This window comes from Crotalus tigris, unplaced genomic scaffold, assembly GCF_016545835.1.
Source record: "Crotalus tigris isolate CLP2741 ecotype Arizona unplaced genomic scaffold, ASM1654583v1 scf7180000017628.32516253702:7417878, whole genome shotgun sequence".
Classification (NCBI taxonomy): Eukaryota; Metazoa; Chordata; class Lepidosauria; order Squamata; family Viperidae; genus Crotalus; species Crotalus tigris.
In genome coordinates this window covers 5,309,670-5,336,934 of record NW_024096523.1, presented here as the reverse complement: position 1 = coordinate 5,336,934, position 27,265 = coordinate 5,309,670, and the positions used below count along the sequence as shown (strand labels likewise).

Below are 27,265 nucleotides of genomic sequence, written 5' to 3'. Positions count from 1 at the left end.
CCTATACTAGGGGACTGATACACTCAGTTGCTAGCGCATATCGAATGTTGCCTCAAGATTGGAAAGATCTGTTCCGTATGCTTCTTAACGGAACGCAATACGTAGTCTTTGAATCTGAATATAAGAGAGAGGCACAAAACAGAGCTAATCACCCAGGTTCACAATGGACAGCGGAACAACTCTTCAGAGAAGGCGCTTTTGCTACCCTTAATGCTCAGGCTCAAACTTTCACCCCCTTCGCATTCCCGATCATTAATTCTTGTGTTCTTTCCGCCATGGCTCGCGTTGATGAGTCTGGCACCCCGATTCAGTCTTTTTCTGCCATTCGCCAAACCGCGACTGAATCCTATGCAGACTTTGTGAATCGCCTGCAAGTTGCCATTGAGCGTCAAATTTCAAACAGAGATGCGGCAAATGAAATCCTCATAAAATTGGCTTATGAACATGCAAATGCGGACTGCCAGTCCATTCTTAAACCACTTGTTTCCAGTCCCACGGCTACGCTTGCGGACTTTCTTAAAGCTTGCCACATTGTGGGAACCAATGCTTTTCAAATGGACACTCTTGCAGCCGCAATCCAAAAGGGGAATCAACCCCAAGGCACTTGCTTCAATTGTGGAAAACCTGGTCATTTTAAAAAGCAATGCAGAGCCCCGGGAGGCGGCGCGGCTCGACCCGCTGCCATCCCCAGAGCCAAGCCCAAAACTGTGTGCCCAAAATGTAAAAAGGGTTTTCATTGGGCCAATCAGTGTCGTTCCTCTCAGTCCAATCGGGGAAACTAACAGAGGGGTCTGCAGCTAACCCCTCTCCAAAGGCTGCACCCTTTTTGGACTCTACTCCTTCTTCTGCTTCGCAATATTTTTCTGGCATTGATTTAAAATTGGCTTCTGATCTTTCTGTTACTTTCCCTAACCTACTCACGGTTACTGAAACCCTTTATTCCGGACCCTTGCCTCCGGAAACGGAGGGAATGATCCTCCCCACACCTGTTGCCCGGGAACAAGGAGTGTTTGTGCTTCCAGGTATGATAAATCCCACATATGGTGACACCCTAAAAGTCCAATTTTATACCAATCTCCCTGTTACAATGAACCGGGGGGATACGGTGGCATGCTTGGTTCTATTACCGCGTGCAGCGCTATCCCTTCCAGAGGCTGCGTACGCGCCTCACTCTGGGAACCCTTCCTCTGATTTATTGGCACTAACAAAGCAAATTACTCCCCAAAAACTGGTGATGCCTTTTTTAATCAATGGCATTCCCTTCTCTGGTCTTGTAGACTCCAGTGCGGATATCTCAGTCATAAGGACAGCTGAATGGCCCTCTAACTGGCCCCTCGAATCCTCACCGGCAGTCAGGGGAATGGGAGGACTTCAACAAGCAAGCTCCAGTAAAAATTGGCTTACTGCGCAACAAGTCACAAAAGGCATTTCTGCTAACTTTAAACCTGTCGTCCTCCCCCTTCACACAAATTTATGAGGCAGAGACTTCCTCTCTCAATTTGATGCGAAGTTAATTCTTGAAGACTAATAATGCCTCCTTCACCCACGAAGCTTACGGTCCTTTCTGACACCCCCGTGTGGGTAGACCAATGGCCACTTACTTTAGAAAAAAAGGAAGCGTTGCAGAAACTGGTGTATCAGCAAATACAATCTGGCCATTTGGAACCAACCACCAGTCCTTATAACACCCCAGTATTTGTAGTCAAGAAGAAATCAGGCAAATGGAGACTTATTCATGATCTCCGCCTTATCAACACAATAATTAAACCCATGGGTCCGCTACAGTGCAGAATGCCCAACCCAAATATGATCCCCAAAGACTATGATTTGGCGGTTACTGATTTAAAAGACTGTTTTTTTTTACCATTCCTCTACACCCTGATGACAAACAACTTTTTTCCTTTTCTTTGCCTCAAACTAACATGTCCCGACCTACTCCTCGCTATCAATGGACTGTTCTTCCCCAAGGCATGCTTAACAGCCCCACTATATGTCAAGCTTTTGTGGACGCTGCCTTGTTGCCTTTTTGCAAATCCTATCCTAACTTTTTGCTTTATCACTATATGGATGACATTCTCCTAGCCGCACCGGGTCCTCCCGGCACGGTGCAAACTGTCCTTCCCCAACTCATTCAGCTTTTAGCTTCTTATGGCTTTATTGTCGCCCCGGAAAAAGTTCAGACCCATTTTCCCTTTTTATATCTGGGACACAAAGTCCTAGCCTCTCATTCTATTCCGGTACTCCCTGCCATTCTCCTCTCACTTTAGTTGCTCTACAACAAATCTTGGGCACCATAAATTTTGTGCGCCCATTTCTTGCACTCACCACTGCCCAATTGGCACCCTTGTTTTTGGCTCTGCGAGGCCACACTTCCCCCTCCTCTGTTGTTGTTCTTAACCCCACTCAAAAACATGTCTTTGCCCTAATTAATAGTGCCCTCTCCACCCGCTGCGTGGACCGAGCCATTCCCAATGAGCCTCTGTCTTTGGCTATATTTAATACTCCCTCTATTCCTACAGCTGCCCTTCTCCAACATCAAAAGGGGAGGGTCTCCATTGTCGAATGGATTCACCTCCCCAATACCCCTCGCAAATCTATCAATCCACTGCCATATATGTTTGCTCTTTTAATTACGAAGGGCCGTTTTCGAGCAAAATGTTTAATTGGATTTGATATTGTTCTTTTATATGTCCCCATGTCTCTTACTATATGGGAACCTTTATTTGCCTCTTCAGATGTATTGCAACTTTCTCTTGCTGATTGGGCAGGATCTGTTTCCTGTCATATTCCCTCTGATCCTCACTTCCAACTCCTTAATAATGTCTCAATTTCTCTGCATTCCCCTATTTCTTCTTTTCCCATTCCTAACGCTGTCACCCTCTATGTTGATGGCAGCAAGACCTATGACTCATGTGTATGGAAGGAGGGTGAACAATGGCACACAAAAATTACTCCTCCTCAAATTTCTGCTCAGCGTGCTGAACTTGCCGCTACAATCTTAGCTTTACAAACTTTTCCTTCTGAACCTTTTAATCTTATTTTAGATAGTCTTTATGTATATAAAGTTCTCACCTCTTTATCTGACTCATATGTATCACCTTCATTGGATGACTCTCTCCTTAGTTTATTTCTCACACTCCAATCCCTTCTCCATTCCCGCTCTATTTTTTTCCTGCTCATATTAGAAGTCACCAACCTTTCCCCGGTATTATCTCCGAAGGCAATGCCAAGGCGGATGCTGCCGCTTCGGCCGCCTCGACTCACCAGGACGTCTCTGTCCTTGTTTTATCTCCCATAACCCCATGGGACAGCCATTCGTATTTTCATCAAAATAAGAAGGCTTTAATGAAACAATTTTCTTTAACGGCTACGGAGGCTGCGGCTATCATATAACAATGTCCCACCTGCAGCCTCCAAGCACACTCTGTTCCTCAAGGGGTCAACCCAAGAGGGACGCAGAGCTGTCAACTTTGGCAAATGGATGTTACGCAATATTTGCCATTTGCCCCCTGGAAATATCTGCATGTTTCCATTGACACCTATTCAGGTTTTATTATGGCCACCCCTCAAAGGGGTGAGTCTGCTAAACATGTTATTAATCATTGTATTCGTACTTTTTCTATCCTGGGCAACCCAAAAGAAATAAAAACAGACAATGGTCCTGCTTTTACCAGCACCTCCTTTGCGCAGTTTTGCATTCGCTGGTCTATTGTTCATAAATTTGGCATTCCATATAACTCCACTGGTCAAGCGATCGTGGAACGAGCCAATCAGACCGTAAAAAGGGCTCTAGACATGCATGCAAAAAAGAAAGGGGAAAATACCCCCGGCTTGCCTGGGATACAAAACACTCTTAATATTGTACTTTTTACCTTAAACTTTTTGAATGTTTCTGGCACCCCTGGCTCAACCGCTGCAAGCAGGCATTTTTCTGCTTCTCCCACAGATTCTTCACACCCCCAGGTATACTATCGACGTTTGCCTGATCCCAACTGGAAAGGGCCTACCTCCCTCATTACCTGGGGTCGAGGCTACGCTGCAATAGACGACCATGGCGAGATCATTTGGACTCCAGCTCATTGTGTTCATCCTTATATGGCTCAACGTACACCACCTCAGCCAGGCATATGAGGATTAGGGACTGTGGGCTTTTAATGCTTTTGTACGGGATGCCAGGCGCACTGCTCTTACACTTAACGTCACGAACTGTTGGATTTGCATGCAAATTCCTGGTGACAGTCGTGGTGGCCTCATTTTTTATGCCATCCCATTCAATGAAACAGGATGGAAGCAGCTATGGAATGTAACAACAGAGACGTTGAATATGACATATGCTGTGGGCGCTCGTATAATGGAACCTGCCCGATTTTGTTTTTATAGCACAGGACTATTCACTACTGCCACTTATTTGGGAAATTATAGTAATTGTCAACAAGTTATTATATGGAATTCTGCAAAGAAATGCAAATCCATCAAAAGCAACCTTACTCAGATAAACGACACTTATCGAAGCAATCAATGGACGAACGTCAGTACCTACATGGCTTGCCTTGACATGGAATCCATAATAACATTTGCTAATGAGTCTTGCTAGGGTTATTATGAGTTATCCAATATGTGGCTACTATGTGGCCGTAGAGCCTATCACCAGGTGCCTAGGGATTGGAAAGGCACCTGTACACTGGGCCTTTTGACCCCTGCTGTATATGCCGTGCCTCATCTCCCTGATGGACGCCTATGGAACAAACGTGATACTGGTTCCTCGGATCCACCCCTAACATTGGGTGGTAGTTTAGAGACTCAAATCAGCAGAGGGATACTGCCCAATCTAGGAGTTGCCATGAACTATCGGGACCTTCATTTGCTTAACAATTGGACTGTTCATATGTTTAATGAAACAATCAACAGCATTAAAATGATTAATCAAGAAATGGGGGAAATAAGGGAAGTAGTTTTGCAAAATCGGTATGCTTTAGATATTATTTTAGCAGCAAAAGGCGGTGTATGTGCTTTAATTCATTCTCATTGTTGTATGTATATACATGATTTTCAACCTAATATTTCCGCTACAGTAAGAAAAATGGAATCTATGATCCAAAACAGTCCCTTACGCAGCGATGGATCAAGCACCGTGGACATTTGGGGTGCCCTTTGGTCCTGGCTGCCGGATGGATCCTGGCTACGATCTTTGATTTCTATTATAGTAACCATTTTGATATTAATTGTATTGCTATGTTGTTGCATTCAATATATTCCCTCCCTCCTGCAAATGTGCAAAAATGTTACGCCCTCCACTAGGAAGGACGCCTTAATCAGTGAAACAAAATCCCTTCTGGAACTGGAGGAATGCAACATTGAAAAAACAGAAAAGGAGGAGATGTCGGAATGCTTGCATAGATTTGCTTATAGACTTGCTCCCATACAGTCCTTGACATACCAAAACAGACCGTTCCAGCCACGGAACACATCCATCAGCCATTTGGATAGGCTCTGATAAGAACACGGGAAACAGGATGGATGAGTCATCACCCACCTGCACAGTCTTGCATCTGGAAAGTGTCTGCTATGTGATACATTGTAACCGCCCTTGTATACGCCTTTTGATTACGCCGTGTGATGTAAAAACTATTGTAACAATAAAAGAGGATCTTGGAGTCAGCTCTGGGCTCTCATCCCGAGATACCTACGTGCGTGTCTCATTCTTCATGGGAGACTACCACATTTGTGCCTAGTTGTTTTGGCATGCAATGCTCTATAGAGGTGTCCTGGGGGTAAAGTTGAAGCAGTTTATGTCCAGAATATGAAGGGTTGGTAGATACTTTCTCAGCACTCTTTCTGACCCGTGCAATATACAGGTCTTCCATGGAAGGCAGGCTGGTTGCAACTGCTTTTTCTGCAGTTCTATTTATCTGTTAAAGTCTATACCTCTCCTGTTTGGTTGCTGGACCAAACCAGAGAATTATAGAAGTACAGATGAAAAAGTGGACCGGGCTTTTAAATCTCATATTATAAGAATCTCTTTACTTAGGGTTTGGAGAAAATATTATAAAAGTGATTTTAAAATACCATTATGGGCTATACCTTGGCATGCGATAGAGGGGATAAAAAGAGGTGTCAAAATGGATACGGTGTCTTATACACAGTTGCTTAGATGGGATGGACAAAATTGGCAGTTAAAACTATTGGAAGAGCTAGCACATGAAAATATCATTTATTCTTGGTTTCAATATAGGCAATTAGTAGACAGATGGAAGATGGATTGTAAGGTGGGTTTTCTCAGAGAAGATGAAAATTTTATTAAGCAAGTGAAGGATCAAAGACAAACTCACATTAAGAGAATTTATGGGGTTCTAGTGGAATTGGATTCAGAAACAGAATTAATTAAGGATTGTATGATTAAATGGGCGCAGAATTTTGGTGAACCAGTTCTACTGGATACCTGGGAAACTATCTGGGTGAGAAATGTTAAATTTACACAAGCACAGAATTTAAGGGAGAATTTTTATAAAATGTTTTATAGATGGCACCTTGATCCACAAAAATTGTCTTTTATGTACCCTGACCTACAGCCTAAATGTTGGAGATGTGGTTGTTTGGATGCCACCTATTATCATATCTGGTGGTCGTGCAGAAATATAAAAGCTTTTTGGATTAAGATATGGTGGAATATTCAGAGAATTTTTAGAAGGAGGGTAAAATTTACTCCACAATTATTTTTATTAGGTATAGTTACGGATTGTGATACAAAGGAGGTTATATTGATGTTGAACTTGATCACAGCCGCAAGGCTGTTAGTAGGACAATATTGGAAGAAGGAATCTTTGCCTACTTTGCAGGAATGGTTTCTTAAAGTGTCTTATTTGGCGGAAATGGCAAAGATTTCGGCTTTCTTAAAAGAACAATCGCAAGAGAAATTTCTTGCTGTTTGGGATAAATGGATAAAGTTTATACAATTTAAATTGGATATAAAAAAATATCATCTAGCTTTTTTATAACTTTTATTTTTATATATATATATATATATATTAGTGTTATATTCTTTTTTTTCATATAATTCTTTTAACTTTTTTTAATTAAACCTATATTCTGCTCTGGGAAGCTCCGGGGGGGGGAGGGAGTGGGGGTTTTGGGGAGGGTTGGGGAAGGGTTGTTTTGTTTTGTTTTGCTTTGTTTTGTTTTGCTTTGTTTTTGTATTGTATTGTTTTTTTTGTCTTTTTGTAAAAATTTATAAAAATTTTTAATAATAAAAAAAAAAGAAGTACAGATGACAGACTCAATAATCTCAATACCCAATAATGGTAATCGATATTTTCCACTCTTACTAAAAGCAGCTGTTCATTTTAATCCACTTCACCTTTTCCTCATTGGTGCTGCTGGATTTGTAGGTCTTCCAATTCTTGCCATCTCTGCTGAACTGAACCTGGTAGGATTTGACATAGTAATTGTATCTTTGGGAAGACCCCTTGGTGACAATTCCTAGAAGAGATACGGTTAAAATTTGTATCTAAATTTATAGGCACAAGTCAAGTATGTTTATGATGAAACTACATTCAATTGTCCAGCTATGACCTCTATCCAAGAATTAAAAACATTACAACAGAATGGTGGTTGTCCAAGATATTGTGCAGATACCAGGTAGGGGGAAAGGTTGTTCTAGAGACATCATGTTTCAAATAAGAGTGTGCATCCAAACCTGTGCTGATTAGAACTAGGACAAGAAGCAATGGATGCAAACTAATCAAGGAGAGGAGCAATCTAGAACTAAGAAGAAATTTCCTGACAGTGAGAACAATTAACCAGTGGAACAACCTGCCTCCAGAAGCTGTGAATGCTCCAACACTGGAAGTTTTCAAGAAGAGACTGGACAACCATTTGTCTGAAATGGTTGTCCTGCCTGAGTAGGGGGTTGGACTAGATGACCTCTAAGATCCCTTCCAACTCTATTATTGTTATTGTTATAACTAGAATAGATTGGCTAGTTGCTAATAGTTCTGTTTTTTCTAAGGAGACAAGCAATGGCTAAAACAGATCAGTAGTGTTTTTCTAACTTTTTATTGGAACCCTTCTAATTTTTCTCCAGGCTCTCTGAACCCTTCAAGATCTATTTTTTCAAGCAAACAAGAAATCCAGAGATGCTGGATGGATCGCTGACCTTAATTTTAATCTTTGAATGTTATGTGATGAAAAAGGATGCTACAAGACTCCCTTGGCTGTTGCTCCTAATGTCTTTCCTTTGCGTTAAATAGCAGTAGAGAAGCCAAGGAAGTTGCAGACAGCTGGAGAGGCAAGACTGCAGTGAAAACAAGAGTATTCACCCAAATTTGGCCTTCTTGCAATAACAATTAGTACCAAAGCCAATCCCTTACCCATAAGAATTTCTCTAACATTTTTTTCTCCTTTAGGAAAAAAAACCAAAAGCAGTTTCTTTTCTATTTAACTGAAGGACTGTGATCAGACGGGGGGAAAAAACAGAAGACATGTCCAGCAGAGCTTCAGGTTGGTCAGCTGGAATGTCCAAGGCTGCCTCCTTGCTCCAACCAGCCCCCATTGAGAGAGATGTTTGATAAGTTTCCTTCACCCTTCTTGCATTCCACCCAGCCTCCAGTCCCTCGGTCTTACAAGGCCTCCATTTTCTTCATCAAACTAGCTCCATTATAGGATGGCCACACAGAAACCGCATGTGCACTCAGGCATCTCAAAATAAAGGGTGGATTTGCCAGAATATATTAGGCTTGTTCAGTCCACCCATCTTTCATATAGAACAGGAACCAGGTAGGCAGAAAGGGAGGGGGGCCGGGAAAAGCAAGGAAGAGAGAATGAAAGGGTGGAGGTCAAAAAATGGACGAAAAAGGAGGCGGTCAGATCCGACACTGAGTCCCAGAATATGATTTGATTTAAATCAGGGATGTCCAACCTTGGCAACTTTAAGACTTGTGGACTTCAACTCCCAGAATTCCCCAGCCAGCAATTCTGGGAGTTGAAGTCCACAAATCTTAAAGCTGCCAAGGTTGGATACCCCTGTTTTTTAGACAAAGGAAAATGATGAGGATACTTACTGACCTGTGATGTTCCTCTTTCCACCCAAATCTATTTCCAGCCATTCATTTGCAGAGCTGTGATCTGCTGCCCAAGACGAACCATCAGCAGCAAAAGCTGCTCGCACAGCGGCCCAAGCATGATGGTCTCCCAGCATGTTCTGCTCATGCCAGCAGGATGAAGCATTGAAGCTGGCAACTTCCAAAGCCCTGGCACAGTCTGGGGAAACAAGGACACGGTGAAGTGAAGTTCTTCAATCAGCCTCACAGTTACCCTGCCCAGCTCATCATGATTTCTGTATTTCCAGAACTCTGTTTTTCAAAAAAAAAAAAAACTTATTCAGTATTGCATTTTTATCCTATCTTTTCTTTGAATGTTCAGGAAAGATTTGAAAAGGTGGTGGGTTGGGCTGAGAGCAACTGGCTGCAATCATGAATTACATGGTTGAGTGGGTCTATCGTTCTGACCCTATCACTTGACTTTTGCATATTACTTTGTTCCTAATGTTGACTTTAAGTGCTCTTCTGGATCTTTTAGCTATAAACCAGCCTTCCTCCTCAGGATTTCTCCAAAAATGTTGCATTATAATTTCCTGTTATGCTGTCTGGAGAGACAAGAGGTTTAGTTCAAGACAGCTGAAATGTTCTAGCTTGGGAAGGGACCCCTAAATAGAATGGAATTAACATCCTTTAAATATAGCTGATATTTTTTATCCAAGATTCAATAGATTTCTGCTCCATTGCCATCCATCAAGAGGCCCTTTTTAATAGAGCACTCCTATTGTAGAAATTCTCCCTGGTTGCTTTTTTTTTTTCCAGAGGAAACCCAATTGCTGATCTCAACAGCACTTTGCTGCTTTAATAGCATCAGTTTATTGTAAATGATTATTTTGCCATTTTGATTTTAGAAATGGGAGGCAGGCGTTTTTCCAAGGAAGCATCCAAAGAAATGGATAACATTGAAAGACTTACCTTTGTGAAAAATAAGGCGCTTTTCTGATAATGATCCCCTGTTCAAAATGAAACATACATAAATGAATACAGAATAACAGAGTTGGAAGGGACCTTGGAGGTTTTCCAGTCTAACCTTCTACTTGAGCAGGGGACTCCATACCAGGGGTGTCCAACCTTGGCAACTTTAAGACCTGTGGACTTCAACTCCCAGAATTCCTCAGCCAGCCATGCCAAGTCCAAAGGTCTTGAGGTTGCCAAGGTGGGACACCTCTGTTCTATGCCATTCTGGACAAATGGTTGTCCAACCTCTTCCTGAAAACCTCCAATGATGGAATACCTACAACATTTGGAGGCAAGTCATTCCACTAATTAATTGTTCTCACTATCAGGAAATTTCCCCTTAGTTCTAGGTTGGATCTTTGATGAACTTCTACCCATTGCTTCTTGTCCTATTCTCATGTGCTTTGGAGAATAAATTGACTCCCTCTTTGTGAGAAGCCTTCAAGTACTAGAAGATTTTCATCAAACGGTTTAGCCTCCAGACCCCTTACCACATTTGTTGCTCTTCCCTGCACTATTTCTAGGGTCTCAGGATACTTAAGCCCAAAATCATTACTAACTTGGAAAACAACTTTCAATCTGAGAACAGTAAAAACAAAAGCCTTTTTTCTGATGAATAGAAACCATCAAAGAAGAGGCAAGGCAGATGTTGGCACAGCGTGAGAACTGGTTCTGCTGGATTTTATTTTTATTTATATATTTTAACTCATGAAAAATAACTACTGTACATTTTGTAAGGCCAGCACTGTAATGAACAATCAGTCTTAGAGGATCGTGTCTTTCTACAAATTGCCAATTAGTATCTTATATCTTGCTTACTTTACAAAAAATGATAAATACTTTGTGCATTAATATTGGTAGTACTGATTTTTCCATAATATAACAATAGTATTTAGAAGGCTATAGGATTTTTATTTTTATGAAAAACGACGGAAGATAGCAAAATAAGGATTATTTTAATTTATCTGAGACCAAACTGCAAAGTATCAACTGATCATCTAAAGCAGGGGTCTTCAAACTTGGTCCTTTTATAACTTGTGGACTTCAACTCCCAGAATTCCTTAGCCAGGCATGCTGGCTGAGGAATTCTAGGAATTGAAGTCCACAAGTCATAAGGACCAAGTTTGAAGACCCCTGATCTAAAGGAACCAATTGTTCCGTGGTCATTGTAGGCTACTTTACAGTTCTGTTGGATGCTCACCTTTTTGAATGCAGTCCGTTGGCAACACTAGATTTGTAAAGAGTGACTCCTTTCTCTTGTGATACCACAATTGGTCCCCCCAGCTCGTCCAAGATTACACCAGCATGGACAGCTGCTTTGCAAAGAACAGATGTCTGGAGGGCAATAAATAAAAGGGGACAATTGTGTCAAATCTCCAGGCAACAGAAATCAAGTGGAAAGCATACCATGAGAACAATTCTGCTTTTCATTATAGTTTCTGAGGCTCAGTTCATTCACATTTGTGAAAGAGCTGAAGGGTTGATCAGAGCAACCAATTCTGCCTATGGAATGGCTTGGACAGATTCCAAACTGCCGCCCAAGAGAAACATGTGCATAAAAATAATAATATTAATCATTAAATAGGTTTTGTGTGACATTATTACACATTTTGCTGCTGTTTAAAAATGCTCTGATTTTTTGCTATAATGTGTTGCAGATTTTGGTTGTTTTTCCCCTCCTTGCCTTGAGTCATGTTGATGCTTTTCTATTCTTTGCTTAAAAGGTGGGCCATAACAAAAAATATTCTTAATTAGAGATATGCAGTAATTAGGCTGCCTTTAAGGACTCTGATCTCACACAGTGGCTTCCAATATATAAAAATAGCATTAACCCAAAATACCATTAACCTTATTCAAACAGCTTAAACTAGAATAGTGTGAACAGTTTAAAAGGAGTCTAATATCAAGTAAATATAATCACAGGCATTGAAATAAATTTAAAATAGCAATAGTTGATAATTGTGAAAAGAGAAAGTTACTTGAAATGAATAGTATATAGAGCTGATTTGAAGTCCTGGGCTTATGAGATATGTAAATCTTTCTTGAGTTAGAATTCCACAAATATAGGCTTCTGCTGAAACAATCTTATTCTTATCACACCATCTATAAATTACTACACTTTGTGGACCAGACTCTATATCAGGCATATCAAACTTGTGACATCACACAACGTATCGGGCTGGTTTTCCCATTGCCAGCAATGGGGTGGGCGCAGCTTCCATGTGACACGTCCGGCCCACGGGCTGGCAGTTTGACACCCCTGCTCTATATCAACTCCCTTTCCCCATGTCCCAATCTGAAATCCATATCATTAAACTGAAAAATATAGGGGTCAAAATTAACAAAAATCAAGGCCAACACAGTCAGGACCACGGTCAGCACACCATGAGGCTCTTCACAAAGAAAGTTGAACTTGATTGCCTCAAGCAAAGTTTCTCTTGAAATGGGAACAGGAATGGTCTTGCAATCAGCTAGCATTTGGAAGTTCCATGTCCTCAGGAAAATAACCTTCTGAAGCCACTACTTTCTGAACAAGAGCACATTTGAATGCATGATCAACAATGAGCAACTCACATCTCGGTATCCTTGATTCACATTTCCCCAGATGTCACCAGCCACTCTCTTGCAGCCTGCAGGACAATAAGCTCTGCATAAAAATAATAGAAAAGAACATGATTTGTGTGAGAGAGACAGAGAAAGACAGATGCAAGACTGTTAGCCAACTAAGATTCAAATAGTTCAGATGGTATTTCTATGTTTTGTAAGTTCCCTTTTATCGCATAAAAACACAATGAGCCAATTGCACCAAAAAGCAGACAGATTCCAGTCCTTACTTTAGGGTAGCAGCAAGAACTAAAGCAATGTTTCTCAAATTCAGCAATTTTAAGATGTGTGGACTACAACTCCCAGAATTCCCCAGCCAGCATGCTGGGGAAATTGCCACGGTTGAGAAATGCTGAGGAATTCAGGGAATTGAAGTCCACATATCTTAAAGTGGCCAAGACTGAGAAACATGATATCAGGAAATACAGCAAAATACAGCATGAACTCATAACTGGATCTGCTTGCTTTTTTTGAGATTAGCCAAAGTTGGCAAGACACCATAGCAATTTTTTAAACAAAGGCAGAGAAATGGAGCTGATGGAAATAATGTTTAAAGTGTCCTTTCTTAACAGAAAAAAGGTCTGTGTATCCTTGACCTGTTGAAAACTGCTTCCAAAGCTACCATTTCTGAAACAATTAGAAAAGTAAAACTAGGGTTTAAACCCAGATTTAAACTTCCTTCCCCTATTGCAGTTGCACATAGTTGTGCTTTAATAAGTTCATTTCGTTTTGTTCTACTGCATAAAAGATCTTTATTTAGAAGCAACCAGAACAGTTTTTATCAGAAATAATAATAATAATAATAATAATAATAATAATAATAATAATAATAATAATAATAAAGTTGGAAGGGACCTTGGAGGTCATCTAGTCCAACCCCCTGCTCAAGCAGGAAACCCTATACCATTTCGGATAAATGGCTGTCCAGTCTCTTCTTAAAAAGTTCCAGTGTTGGAGCATTCACTGCTTCTGGAGGCAGGCTGTTCCACTGGTTAATTGTTCTAACTGTCAGGAAGTTTCTCCTTAGTTCTAGATTGCTTCTCTCCTTGATTAGTTTCCATCCGTTACTTCTTGTCCTGCCTTCAGGATTCTTACCTGATTTGTTCTGTGTTATAATGGATGCCTTTTTGCAAGCATGAAATCAAATCTGAAAGTGAGAATGAGACAACACAGCAGTTTAGAAGGTGGGTGTTATCATAGGGGTTATAGCACCCCCATTTCAACATTTGTATTTATATTAATACATAAATTTAGGAACAAGGCAATTAGAAATTGTCCACAAAAGTCCAGATGATGGAAGTAATTGTATTAATCTTTACGTTGGAGAAATAACGGAGGTAAGTTTTCAATTTGTTTTTTGTCATTAAGGGAAGATTTCTATGCTGAGCCTGATGGTGGGGTCAAATGCATCATCAGTTTAGAGTCTACACCCCATAAGAGACCTAAGTCCAGCCCCCCCCCCCCTTGAAGTCCATTGATTTTTATCTGGCGCCAATTTGCCTTGACCATTAGAAGTTCAAACTCTTGTGTATATGTAGCATGAAATAAACTTATAGTACTTTTGAACTCTATCCTGGTTCCTGACTTTTTTTGCACCTGATGACAGTTGGCTCATAAACTATTCTGAAATGGAATCAAGTCTCCATCCCAGTTTTCTGAGGTGCTGAAATGGGTAAAGTCATTTTGCAGCAAACGGATTGAGGCAACTCTCATTCAAGTGAAAGTACAAGTGACAGTACAAGCTTACTGCTGAAATTTCTTGCATGCAGAGAATGTCTTTATATAATCATGAAGCATTTGTTGAATTTTCTGTAAACATTGCATATTTTTTCCTTCTGGCTACAAAGATGCTGCAATTTGCTGAATTCTCAGCAATGGAGTATTTCTACATTTTTGCCTGTTTAGAAGAAGCAGGCATGAAAAATATTAATACTGAAAATAGAAGATACCATTAATATTGTTTAAAAACTAAGTGTGTAATGTACTTTGGACTCTGTCTTTCATTACCTCCAAGTGAATCAGATATACCAGACAGTAATCTAAAGAGAAAAACTCTGAGGAAAAATGTGCAAGTCCCAGAAAGCACTCTAGAGTCACATGGAGCTGTTTGATCTGGTTTTTTCCCCCCTGGATTTCTGAATCCTAAAACTATCTCTTTTATTTCTCTTTTATATGTCCATTCATTTTTAGTTTGGTGTAAGTATGCCTAAACTTCAGTACATTTATTTTGCCTCTGCATTTAAAAACGAAGTACTAGAAAATATAGGTCCTTTTGCTCACTTTAAAAAATCCAAAAATTCTAGTTCTAGTTTTTGGATTTTCACTTCATTGCGTCTGGTAAATGTGTATGGCTGAACATATCTGCTATGGCCACACTTATGTGCGTGTCCACAATGCACACTTTATGTTTCCTCTGGCTGATTAAGATTTGGGACCCCTAGATCAGAGGTGTTCAAACTTGGCCCTTTTACGACTTGTGGACTTCAACTCCCAGAATTCCTCAGCCAGTGTGCCTGGCTGAGGAATTCTGGGAGTTGAAGTCCACAATCATAAAAGGGCCAAGTTTGAAGACCCCTGCCCTAAATAAATTGCAAGATAGAGCCAGTTTGTTTAGTGGTTAAGGCATCAGGAGAATTGGGAGACTGTGAGTTCTAGTCCCGCCTTGGTTATGAAGCCATTTGAACCATGTTGGGCCAGTCACTTTCTCTCAGCCTAGGACTGAGGCAATGACAAACCACTTCTGAAAAACCTTGCCAAGAAAACTGCAGGGACTTGTCCAGTCAGTCTTTAAGAATAAAACACAACTGAACAGAAGAAAAAAAAATGAGAAACCAATATGAGGAATGCAACGTATTCCAATATGGACAGCTACCAGTGCTATTTTCAGTTTTCACCAGATAAAGAAATTCCAAGCTGTTTTCATGATTTCATCCCACAGATTGCAAGATGCCACATGGGAGGAGTAGTGACTCATAAATACTCATGGCAATGTACATTGTAACTGGCCCTGTGGCAATTCTTTCAAGATGAAGGTCAGCTGTAAATGTTCCCTTTAGAATTCTGCTGACTCTAATGAACCAGGTTTGGGGCTTGGTGCTGTCCGAGCTTGGTGGTTTTCTTGCAGACGTAAGTAACATCATCAGTGTTGTTTTTGTTTTTAACAGTGTGCAGCATTGGCAACTGAAGCAATATGCAATGGAGATGTATTCCCTACCTGACCGGTTGCCACTGGCATAAGAAAGAAGGAAGCCACGACCTGAGCGATGTTTTGTACTGTTGAATAAGATGGTTATGGAGGTGGAATTGATTACCAAGACTGAGTGAGGAGGATATGCACTGACACAGTATGGACCTGGAATGGGAAAATGAGAAAGAAAGAGCATAAACTGTGGAATTTTTCCATCCAAAGTCATACTAGCCATTTGTTGTATCCTTCAGCAATAATCAATCAACCTCTATTCTCCCAGCAAACCTCCCCCAATTGGACCTTGTTGAATTTTCCATCAAGAACTTGATTTTAGCAACAGAGTGAAAGTGATAATGCTAGGAAAGGAAGAAAGTGCCTTTGGGAACACTGCTTCTTCCTTTTTTCCCTCTTTATTCAGCCCAGCTTTATAATGGTTAAATCTCATCCCACACATCTTGTTATACTGTAGACTAGATTTTATGCAGACATTCCCAGCCAGTACAATTCCAAGTCAGACAGTGGGAAGCTGACTAAGATTTCACTGTCCTCAAAAGTTAAAGAGTTTGGACTCAATAAAGGTCACAACGCAACCAACAAGGAAAAAGAAACAAAACCGAAATGTGACATCAGCCCACTGCAAAGTATTTGTGTTCTACCAAGAGGGTCCTTATTAGGATTTAGTACACTGCTCTGCCAAATCTTGAACTGCCCCCAAGCCTGTTGATTCACCCCACTCATTTCCCATGCCTTAGTTTTGGCTTCCTTTCTGTTGGCTGAGGATTCCTGTTGGAAAGAGTGATTTATTGTTCCAGGGGACTTTTGCATGCAGAAATGGTAATTTGCTAGTTGCTGGGAAAAATAGCTAAAGGGAAACTCCTTTGTTTCAATTCTCTGCCTGGAAATGCCTGTGAGAAGCAGGGTCCTGGAGAAGGGGTCTTGTGGCCTGATCCAACAAAGTTCTTCTCATGTTCCTCCAAAGGAGCCCAGTTAATTTTTCTGAGAGCACCCAATCAAGCTTTTAAAATAGTTCAGAACAAGCCTGTTTCTCTTAGTGTCACAACAACAATCCAAAGATACAGTCAGGCTTAAAGTTCCATACACATCTCATAAAACAGGATTGTTCCATTTGTTTTTCTCCAGTTGAAGGCTGCCCAAGACCTTTTTGTGGCATGCCAGAAATTCTGTTCCAAAAGTATATGGCTGGAAAACTAAATCTGGGTTTATTTATGATCAAACAGAATTAAAATTTAAGCAAATTAATATTATTTTATTTAGGAAATTGATATAGCCACCCCTCCTAAATACACAACTTTGGGCAGTGAACAATCCATACATTTTTTAAAAAAAAAACCATCATGAATTACAATAATGCAATGCAAGGAAAAATAAGTAAACTATGTAAATACAGTATATAGAGATGATTAGATAATGCATGCCCCATTGGGTCATTGGTTTAGAGATAATGCAGGTAAGTGGCTGCTACTGAAGAAGGAGGGTGCGAGGATTGTGAGCCTGGCTTGGAAATTGTCACGGAATGTTGAAAATGAAGAGCATTTGACCATAGCAGCATCGCAGCAGCAGTCAGGAGCACTAAACCGGCCACAACTTTCTCAAATTTTATTGCCTTTGGGAATCACAGGTCCTGGATTTTGGATGTATTCTGTAAGTTAGCCCATTTGTGCTACCTTGGTTCAAAAACTATGGTACATTATTTCACTCAGTTAAAGATCATGACAATAAGAGTTTTAGTAGTATATAAATGTTCCAGGCTGATGTTTATTTTGCAGCATGCCAGATTTTTTTTTAATTAAAAGCAGGGCTTTTTTTGTCACAGAACACCCAGAACGGAATTCCGGCACCTTTTTTGGATGGAACCTTGTAGGGTAGGCAAGGTGGGTTGTATGACATGTGTGAGTTCTGGCACCTTTTTTTTTTTTTTTCAAAAAAAGCACTGATTAAAAGTATCTGTAAATGATGGAACTAAAACTGATGGCCATCGTGTTCCCTAACTCCGATATAAAACCTTTTAATTGTCTACAAGTCTAGAAACAAACATCTAAGAAACAAAAACATAATTTAATAAATAAACATAAATAAAAATATGAGAAATAGAAGATCGTGAAGCAGAGAAAAACAACTCCAAAACCAAAGGAAAATGACTTCTCTAGGATATATGATGATGGCAACACTTTCTCTGCTGATTAAACAGCCACAAACCACAACTGAGTCAGCAGTATGCAATCCCCTTATCCCCGCCAAACTCTGCTCTGCACTCCCACGTCCCAAATCCCAGGATCATAAATTACAGGAAAATCTCTGGAATTTCTTCCATATACCAATTCTGTCTTTATCCCTCAAAATTCCTTTAAGCAAACTTGTATACCTCAACCTCCACCAGCCTGTTTGGAATGGCCCTCACAACTAACAAGGCAAAGAGCAGGTTTATTTAACTGAGCAGACAGCCAAGGCTGTGGCGAAAGAGTTGTGGAATAAATGTGAAGCGAAACAAACACAGCAGGACGTTTGTAGACATGCTTTCCTACTTTTGCCTTCGCTTGCCTTTGCTGACCTTGGTGGTTTTGCCACTATTTTCAGGTTGTAAACTCGCTGTGTCTCTGGAAGTGGAATGTTAGAGCTGAAGCATAAACAAATGTCATTGCAATTTCTGCTTTAAGAGACACGGTGTGGGGTTGAGTCTTTCTGTTTCCCAATACTTTTTTCCTGGTCTAATCTCATCATGTCTGGTAATCTTACAGTCATCCATACTAATGGTAATAGTAATGGGGGGGGGGAATGTTTTCCCAAAGCTGTGGGTTTTCCAGGTAGTTCAGTTATGTGCTGAAGAGAGAAGCAGTTTCTCTTCTACTGAAGAAGAAATTTTGGAGCCTATTATTGAAAAACAAAGCCTAATGTCAAGTGCCGGAGAAATCAGGAGATTCAGGAAGTTCAAATGAATACAGGTAGTCCTCGACTTACAACAGTTCATTTAGTGACCATTCAAAGTTACCACGGCACTGAAAAAGTGACTTATGACTGTTTTTCACATTTACAGCCTCTGCAGCATCCCTGCAGTCACGTGATTAAAATCCAGATGCTTGGCAACTGCTTCATATTTACAATGGCTGCAGTGTCTCTGGGTCATGTGAGCACCTTTTGTGACCTTCTGACCTGCAAAGTCAATGGGGAAGCCAGTTTCACTTAACAACCACATTGCTAACTTGACAACTGCAGTGATCCGCTTGGCAAGTGTGGCAAGAAAGGATGTAAAATGGGACAAAACTCACTTAACAAATGTCTCACATAGCAAGATAAATGTTGGGCTCCATTGTGATCGTAAATCGAGGACTACCTCTGTAAAGATTTATTGCAAGATTAAGCTCTGTACAAGAATTTGAACTACTAATGATCAAGGGAAATTTGGGGGAGTTAAGCATAGAAAAGAATTTCTCTTGTGGGTGTGAAGGGACTTGTGACTGATGACATGCTTGACCCCTCCCTTGGGCTCAGCCTGGCCTTCTCCTACACTTCTCTTCCATTTGGCTAAGGCCTTTTTGATACTCTTTGGTGCCTCCATTAGACTTGCTGGTAAGGATGGTGATGGGGAAAAAAAGTATATCCAACAACAGGAGAGGAAATCTGAAGATGCTTCTGCTAGAGCAGTGGTTCTCAACCTTCCTAATGCCGCGACCCTTTAATACAGTTCCTCATGTTGTGGTGACCCCCAACCATAAAATTATTTTCATTGCTACTTCATAACTGTAATTTTGCTACTGTTATGAATTGTAATGTAAATATCTGATATGCAGGGTGTATTTTCATTGTTACGAATTGAATATAATTGAAGCATAGTGATTAATCACAAAAACAATATAGCAATGCTGGCTGGAGAAGCTTACTCTTCCTTGCTCAAAAATGTTGGGAGGAAGGGAAGGGGAAGGAAGGAAGGAGATTGAAGGGGAAAGGAAGGAGATTGAAGGGGAAAGGAAGGAAGGAAGGAGAAAGAGATTGAAGAGGAAGGGATGGAGATGGTGATGGAAGGAAGGAAAGAAGAAAGATTGAAGGGGAAAGGAAGGAGATGGCGAAGGAAGGAGATTGAAGGGGAAAGGAAGGAGATGGAGAAGGAAGGAGATTGAAGGGGGAGGCACTGCCAAGTACGCACAAGCAGCTCCGCACAATTGCCCGGGGAGGGGGGAAGGTTCTGGCGGAGAGCCTGGTGGAGAGCCAAGCGGCGGCACATCCAAGGCCTCGGAAGCTGCGCGGAGGATCCGCGTGCCTCGGAGCCACCGGCCGCCCTCTCACACCCGCCAAGGGATGGAGATGGAAGGAAGGAAGGAAGGAAGGAAGGAAGGAAGGAAGGAGAGGGAGATTGAAGGGGAAGGGATGGAGTTGGAGATGGAAGGAAGGAAGGAAGATTGAAGGGGAAAGGAAGGAGATGGAGAAGGAAGGAGATTGAAGGGGGAGGCGCTGCCAAGGACGCACAAGCAGGTCCACACAATTGCCCGGAGAGGGGGGAGTCTTTGGCGGAGAACCTGGTAGAAAGACAAGTGGGGGCGGCACATCCAGGGCCTTGGAAGCTGCGCGGAGGATCCGCGTGCCTTGGAGCCACCGGCTGCCCTCTCACACCCGCCAACCTGGAACCTCCCATCCTCATCCCGGCACCTCTTGCCCTCTCCCAGCTGCCCCCCCAGGACCTGCCCACCCCTCCAGCCTCCTGAGCGCCATCACAGTGGCGGGGTCGCGGGAGCCCCTTTCAACGCCGTGCAGTCCATCGCACACGAGAGGGGCGTGGCCGGAGCGCCAGCTCCATTCAGAAGGCACCGCTTCTCCCCTCCCAGCCTGGCCAGCTGGCCTCCAATGCACATGCGGGCATCGCCGCCGCCTCACCCTCTTCCCCGCCCCCTGGCCGCTTCCGAGGTCCGGAGCCCAGCAAGCCGGGAAGGAGCGGCTTCTGCCCGGCAGCCCCACAGCTGCACAGGGCGCCAGAGGGCCAAGGTGGCCTCTGATGGCAAGGGAGGCTGGCCGGGCGGCACTGGGGAGGCTTCCACGCAGCGCGGAGGGCGGCCGGGGGCGGAGTGCAGCCGGGCAACCAGGAGGCATGGAGACCAGCTCGGCGCTACAGCTCAGCTCAGCCAGCAGCTGCGGCAGCAGCGGAGCAGCCCAGCGGCAGTACCAGCAGCGGCCCAGACCCGGCTTGGTTCGGACCGGCTGCTGAGCCAGCCCAGGGCGGTGTTGGGGGTGCGCGCGATGGCACTTGGCAGCAGGAGCAGGTGCTGTCGGAGGAGAAGGGCGCCCTGGAGGCAGAGGAGCTGGCGGCGGTGGAGGAGGAGGGTGGTGGCGGCGGCGGCCAGATAGAGGAGCGGTGTCTCGGTTTCTAAGACCATTGGAAATATGTGTTTTCCGATGGTCTTAGGCGACCCCTGTGAAAGCGTCGTTCGACCCTCAAAAGGGTCGCAATCCACAGGTTGAGAACCGCTGTGCTAGAGTCTAGCCATGTCTTCATTGGACAAGGCTCCACTCAAGCATCATCCCTTTAGCAGAAGAGGTAAGCTACCTTTCTCAGCACTCACTGTGCCCTTGGCCACAACAAAAGAATACAATGACCCATAAAGAAGAAACAGGTCCAATTCTTAATATAGCAAAATTTAACCACAAAACTGTACATAAACGCCACAGGGACAAGTGAATGATTGGTGAAATAGATGCCCGTAGATGGCATAAGAATGGCTTTGAAGGATCAGAGGAGGAGCATGGCTTACCATGGCCGTAGTCAGATGAGAGAGGCTTGAGCCAAACCAAGAAGATAATCTGAAAAAGTTCTCGGACAAGCCCATCCCTGGTTCACATGAAGATGAAGACTTGCAAGACTGAGGTTATCTCAGCAAGATAGACCAGTCTAAGTAATCAATGCCAGAGAGATCAGGACTATTTTTATTGTAATATCCACAGTAACAGAATCTTACAAGTTTAAATGTGCTTTTCCTCCACCACTTTATCTTCATGTCAACCAGTAAAGGGTTTGTCTGAGACATTTTCTCACATTGCTTTCTTGGCCCAGGCTCTAGCTCTGCTTATCCTACAGTTGCATTGGTCCCTGTCCCTCAAGGCCTCTTCCTTTGCCTTCTATGATGCCAGTGAATACAAAGGGAGGGAGGGAAGGGAGAGAGGAAGGAGAGAGGGAAGGAGGGAAGGAGGAGCAAAAGGAAGGGAGGGAGGGAGGGAGGGAGGGAGGAAGCAAGGAAGGGAGAGGGATGGAGGGAGGCAACAAGTCTGTTGAAGCAAAAGTAACAACTAGCCAATTCAATTCTACCTGGGGGGGGGGCTGTGAATGGGATCAAAATGAGATCCTTCTTAAGCCTCATTTTGCCCCCATCTCAAAAGCCTCTTTACAATGTTGTGGCGTTAAGTTCTTTTTTGAAGCAATTGGGATGGGATACAAAAGCAATAAATACACAAAGTCCATCCGGCTTCCTTTATCCTCGTGCTGCCTCCTGGCAGCTGCATCATTTCCCCTGCTGCTCCTCATCAACCGAACAAAACAATGCTCCCTCATGGCTGCCATAAGGCCTCTCTCCCTTCCCTGTCATAGGGCTGCTCTCGGCTCCGAGGTCAGACCTGCTCAGAATGCCCAGGCCAGAGAACTTCCCCCAGCTCTGCTGAAAGCTGGAAGGAGACAGGAAAAGGCTCAGCTTCAGAGCCAGGAACTGTCCCAGGGCCTCTGGTGGAGCCAAACAATCGAGGGAGGGAGAAAACTTTGGGGCAAGTACACACATTCCTGGAAATGCATTACACTTTTGCTGTCAACATTCAAAGTCCCCACTGCCAAAAGAGGAGCTGATGGAGAAAGTCCAGCTAACTATTTAGAGGATAAATACTGAGAAAATTATGACTGATAAGAATTGTTTGAATATTACGGAGAAACTAAGCTTAAACAAGAATTATGAAAATAAGATATATGGTGAACTAATAAGATGATTTTTATAAAAATAACACGTTGATAAGAAAAAAATGTCATATATGGACACTATTATCATGCGTACAAAAATGGAAAATAATGTTCATATTCAATCATTTATGCACTGAAAATATTAACAATTATATTTGTTTAAGACTGAAGAAGGAGAATACTATTGGGAGAAAAGAAGATCAAAGAAATATACTACTAATCAATATACTAATTATGAAAGTATAAAAATTAATTATTATTGACAATTAATTACTATTGATTGTTGTTGTTTTCAAAGTTTATGAACCAAGACAACACACTGTACACTAGGCACTAAGGATTGTTATTATAAAAAATCAATAAAACATTTCTAAAAACAAAAGAGAAAGTCCAGCTAACTCAAACGAGAGTTAGCTACCAATGGGAAACTGGGCAATTTTAGCATGGGATGCCTGGGTTTTGTCGGGAGCACCAGATCACAAACCCTGTTGCAATATCAAGGATGAGGTTTATGCATGTGGTTTAACAGGGCACAGAGACAGCCCTAATCACAATTGACTCAAAAGTGGCTCACAATCACTCTCTTCCATAAATCTACTTTTAAAAAAGAAATCAACTAATCAAAAGCATAAAAACACTACGTAAGAGTCTGGAAAGAGTTGCAATCCACGACCAAAAGAATTAAATCTGGGGTGTAACCTTCTGTTGGCCCAAAGATGGTATTTAGTTAGAAGTGTAGGAGTCACAGTCTCCAAAGCAGATGGGGTCAAAAGCGAAACTAAACTGGATTGAATTTCAATGTGACTGAAATGACAAAAAATGAAATTGGGTTCATAGGATCATTCTCCACCCCAACCTCCCAATTCTTCTGTTAAATATAATTGGGTACCAATTGGGTATCTCTAAAGATTTCTGAGTATACCAAACACTTTCAAGAACAGAAGATGGTTTGGGAATTGAGATCATTTCTGTTTTAAAGTCCACAGTTGTCAGCCATCTGAGGTAGGCCAGGTCAAGAAAATAATTCCACAAAAGGACCAAAACTACATTTTATTGACATAGGCTGTAATAAGAGACACATTATGCTGTAGTAAGAAAGATAGAAGAAAAGAACATGACCAGCACTGAGGTGGTTGGACTCAATTACATTTGTGATGGGTGCCCTGTTAGAAGACTTAAAAGACTAGGTTGGGGACAGATCACATGGAGAAAATCTATCTAGGAGCTGACAATAGCTTGATGGCATATAATCAATCAATAGTAACTTAATTGTAAAGTCTGATTGTAATTTACTTTTTCTTCCTCATATTCCTCATTAAGTCAGGAAGAAGCCAGCTTGAGCCTCTTCTTAATAGTACGTCCTTTCTTAAAGCTTAAGAAATACTTCTGCCCTTCTTTCTGTACAGGTATTCCTCAACTTACAACAATTTGTTTAGTGAACGTTTAAAATTACAACGGCACTAAAAAAAGGGACTTATGACCATTTTTCACATTTACGACTGTTGCAGCCTCACCATGCTCATATAAGCAAAATAGACGCTTGGCAACTGGCTCATGTTTATGACATTTGCAGTGTCCCTGGGTCACGTGATCATCTTTTGTGCCATAGTGGCAATGCTGTGGTTAGGATGCAGTATTGCAGGCTAACTCACTCCTCACTCCAGGAGTTTCATTCTGAGCGGCTCAAGGTTGACTCATCCTTCCATCCTACCGAGATCTGTAAAATGAGAACCCAGATTGTTGGGGGCAATAGGCTAACTTTGTAAACCCCTTAGAAGGGCTGTAAAGCATTGTGAAGCAATATGTAATTGTTGGGTTTGGGAAGAGTTTGCAATAAAGTCCAATTTGTTTTTTCCCCTAATAATCTCACACACCAGCTAGCAAATGGTTATACTGCATGTGACAAATTGATCTCCGAAGGGAGAGAATGGAATGTGCAAAGATATCCAAGTGGGGATTGGTGCAAATGTCTTGCCAGAGATTCCAAACTCATGTTTGTTAAAAAGAAGTCTCCAATGGAAATATTTACAGATGTACATATGCTGCTTCAGTGGATGGTTTTAATGCAATGTCCTAGATAAGAACGTTATGGAAAATCTAACTTTCTAAAGATGGTCTGCTTGGAAAATTAGTTATAGAGAAGGAAAAAGGAGATGCATGTATCAATCCATTCAAGTTTCCTTCCTGCTGAGAAATAGCACCCCCAATATTTACAGGGTTTCATAGAAGATGTTTAATGGATTTCAAATTGGATGAACCTACAAAGGTCTTGAAAGTGGAGGGGAGAAGCTGAAAAAGAAAAGAAGGAAGGAAACAAAATAATATTGGAAATGTCTGCCTAGAACTGTTTTCCAGAGAATCACCAAACAGCCTTTCGCAGGAATTGAAAGTGATGGAAGTGATGAGAATGGAACAGAACTAAATATAGGACAAACCAGGGGAAGAAATTCACCAGGCCAAGGAAGTAGTGAAGGAACAGAGATCTAAGAAAGTCAAAGTGCTCCAGAAGACAAGATCTTTTTGTGCTGGGTCTAAATGACACACTTCAGATTCTCTCAAGAGTTGATATACTGTACCTCTCTTCCCCTCGACTTCCAGTAGAATAATCAAAGAACCCAACTATGGAAGTTCATGTTGACAGTCTGTGGAAGAATGCAGGAAGGAAGGCAACCAGACAAACAAGTCTGTAGCAAAGAAGTACAATCTTTCTATAGCCATTTATAGAGATATATAACTTGAAGCCCATGAAGCTTTTCAGAGATCTTTGAAAATTGCTGCCAAGTTATAACTTCTAAGATAGTAGAAAGTGGAAACCATTACATTTGGTTCTGGAGTCCTGTTCACTCTGGTTCATTTTAAACCACTCAAATATAGTGAAAACAAATTTATTTTTTTTGGCTAGTTTCAACCATGGCTGACTGGGGAATTCTGGGAGTTGAAATCCACAAGTTTTTAAATTGTCAAGTTTGAAGATCCCTTCTTTAGCTATGGCTTCTGGTATGCCATTCGTAAGCTGAGTATGGCCTTAGACTAAGAGTATAAACATTGGGCACTCTTCGCTCTTATAATGCTGCAGTGTAAGAAAAAAAATCAATTTATATGAAACTGATTTTATTTTAGAAGTCAGTCCTGGTACAGAGAGGGCTGTTCAGACTACTGTTCCTGGAAGTGATCCATGGGAGATGGAGTGCATGGAAAGGGGAGGGAATTCTTGGACGTACAAATTCATCCTTGACAATGATGTCTACATTTTCTCTTCCATGGGAAAGTATAATTAGAATCAATTATCTTTAGGAATGAAGTCAAGGAATGTCCTTACCAAAGCTGGAACCATCTGAGGGAGATGAAAGCAACAAGAAGCCATATTTGCATTGTTCGGAGGCTTCGATGTCCATGTCTCCAAATGCCAGGCTGAGGGGGCTGCCTGCTGCTCCGTGAATTTGCCACTTGCAAGAAGTCGAGTTTGGATACGTGCCTGGAAAGTTCTTGGAAGACAATGTCCCACTGTAAGATGTGAGCACTGAATGACCACAACCGTCCCCTGGAAGGCAAGGAGAGAAATCATTTCATAATCGGTAGGATGGCCTGGGTAGAACATCACAATATGACCAATTGTATTTTGCTTGTTTTTTTCCTTAGCACACAGGGGCATGGTCATTCATTAAGGCCACAGTTTAATAACCAGAGGCAGAAAAAGTTTTGGTGGATTAATGTGTGGCCAGTGATGTGACATCATTAAGGTCACTAGAGAGTAATAATAATCATAATATGATAGCAATAAGAATAATAATATTCTATTGGTTTGCATGTAAAGAGAGCTTCTGAACTGGAGACAAATCACACTTAGCCAAATTGTTCTGTTCTGTTCTGTTCTATTCTTATTCTTATTCTATCTGGTTCATTCAACAGGGAGATAGTGCCACATTAACCAACATAACCTAGCCAATATATTTTTCAACAGGATGTGGGAAAGACGAAACAGGACAGATGTTGCAGTAATGGAGGAAATACTTCTCTCTCGAGTTAAAAACCTCAAAGTTGTTTTTATGAATACAGTTCCTTTCAGGCCACCACTCTTGTTATTTCTACACATGAATGTAATCATGAGGTGATCGGTCATTTATTTGCTGCAGTTCCCAGAAGGGGTGCAAAATCTTCCTGATTGGATCTACAAGAAAGATGAGAAATAAACATTTTCTCCAGGAAGGAATTTATTTAGATTGATAGTATCTATAAACTTATGTTTAGGTCAAGTCTTTTTCAAGCTTGGCAACTTTAAAATGTGTGGACGTCAACTCCCAGAATTCTAGGAGCATGCTAGCATATTTGGTCATGTAGTCCCCAAAAGTCAGACTGTATCAGATTGGGGTAGGCTGAAAAAGCCTTTAAAGCAGGGGCCCTACCCCAGTCCATGGACCAGTACTGCCAGAAACCGGTCCATGCAAACAAGCAAAGCCCAATCCATGGAATGCAGGTAGCACA

At 41.8% G+C, this 27,265-nt stretch overlaps 1 protein-coding gene across 1 annotated transcript in view; it reads right to left on the bottom strand.

Moving 5' to 3' along the window:
• The window catches only part of LOC120304130 (discoidin, CUB and LCCL domain-containing protein 1-like), a 41,061-nt gene that overhangs the window by 11,791 nt on the left and 2,005 nt on the right, over positions 1 to 27,265 (bottom strand). The window contains exons 2-9 of the mRNA XM_039334303.1: positions 26,103 to 26,324; positions 15,868 to 16,005; positions 13,749 to 13,800; positions 12,624 to 12,696; positions 11,251 to 11,384; positions 10,008 to 10,045; positions 9,061 to 9,255; positions 7,355 to 7,476 (exon numbers count right to left, since the gene is read on the bottom strand). Of these exons, the coding sequence (XP_039190237.1) occupies positions 7,355 to 7,476; positions 9,061 to 9,255; positions 10,008 to 10,045; positions 11,251 to 11,384; positions 12,624 to 12,696; positions 13,749 to 13,800; positions 15,868 to 16,005; positions 26,103 to 26,324 (974 nt within the window). The remainder of the gene's footprint in view (positions 1 to 7,354; positions 7,477 to 9,060; positions 9,256 to 10,007; positions 10,046 to 11,250; positions 11,385 to 12,623; positions 12,697 to 13,748; positions 13,801 to 15,867; positions 16,006 to 26,102; positions 26,325 to 27,265) is intronic.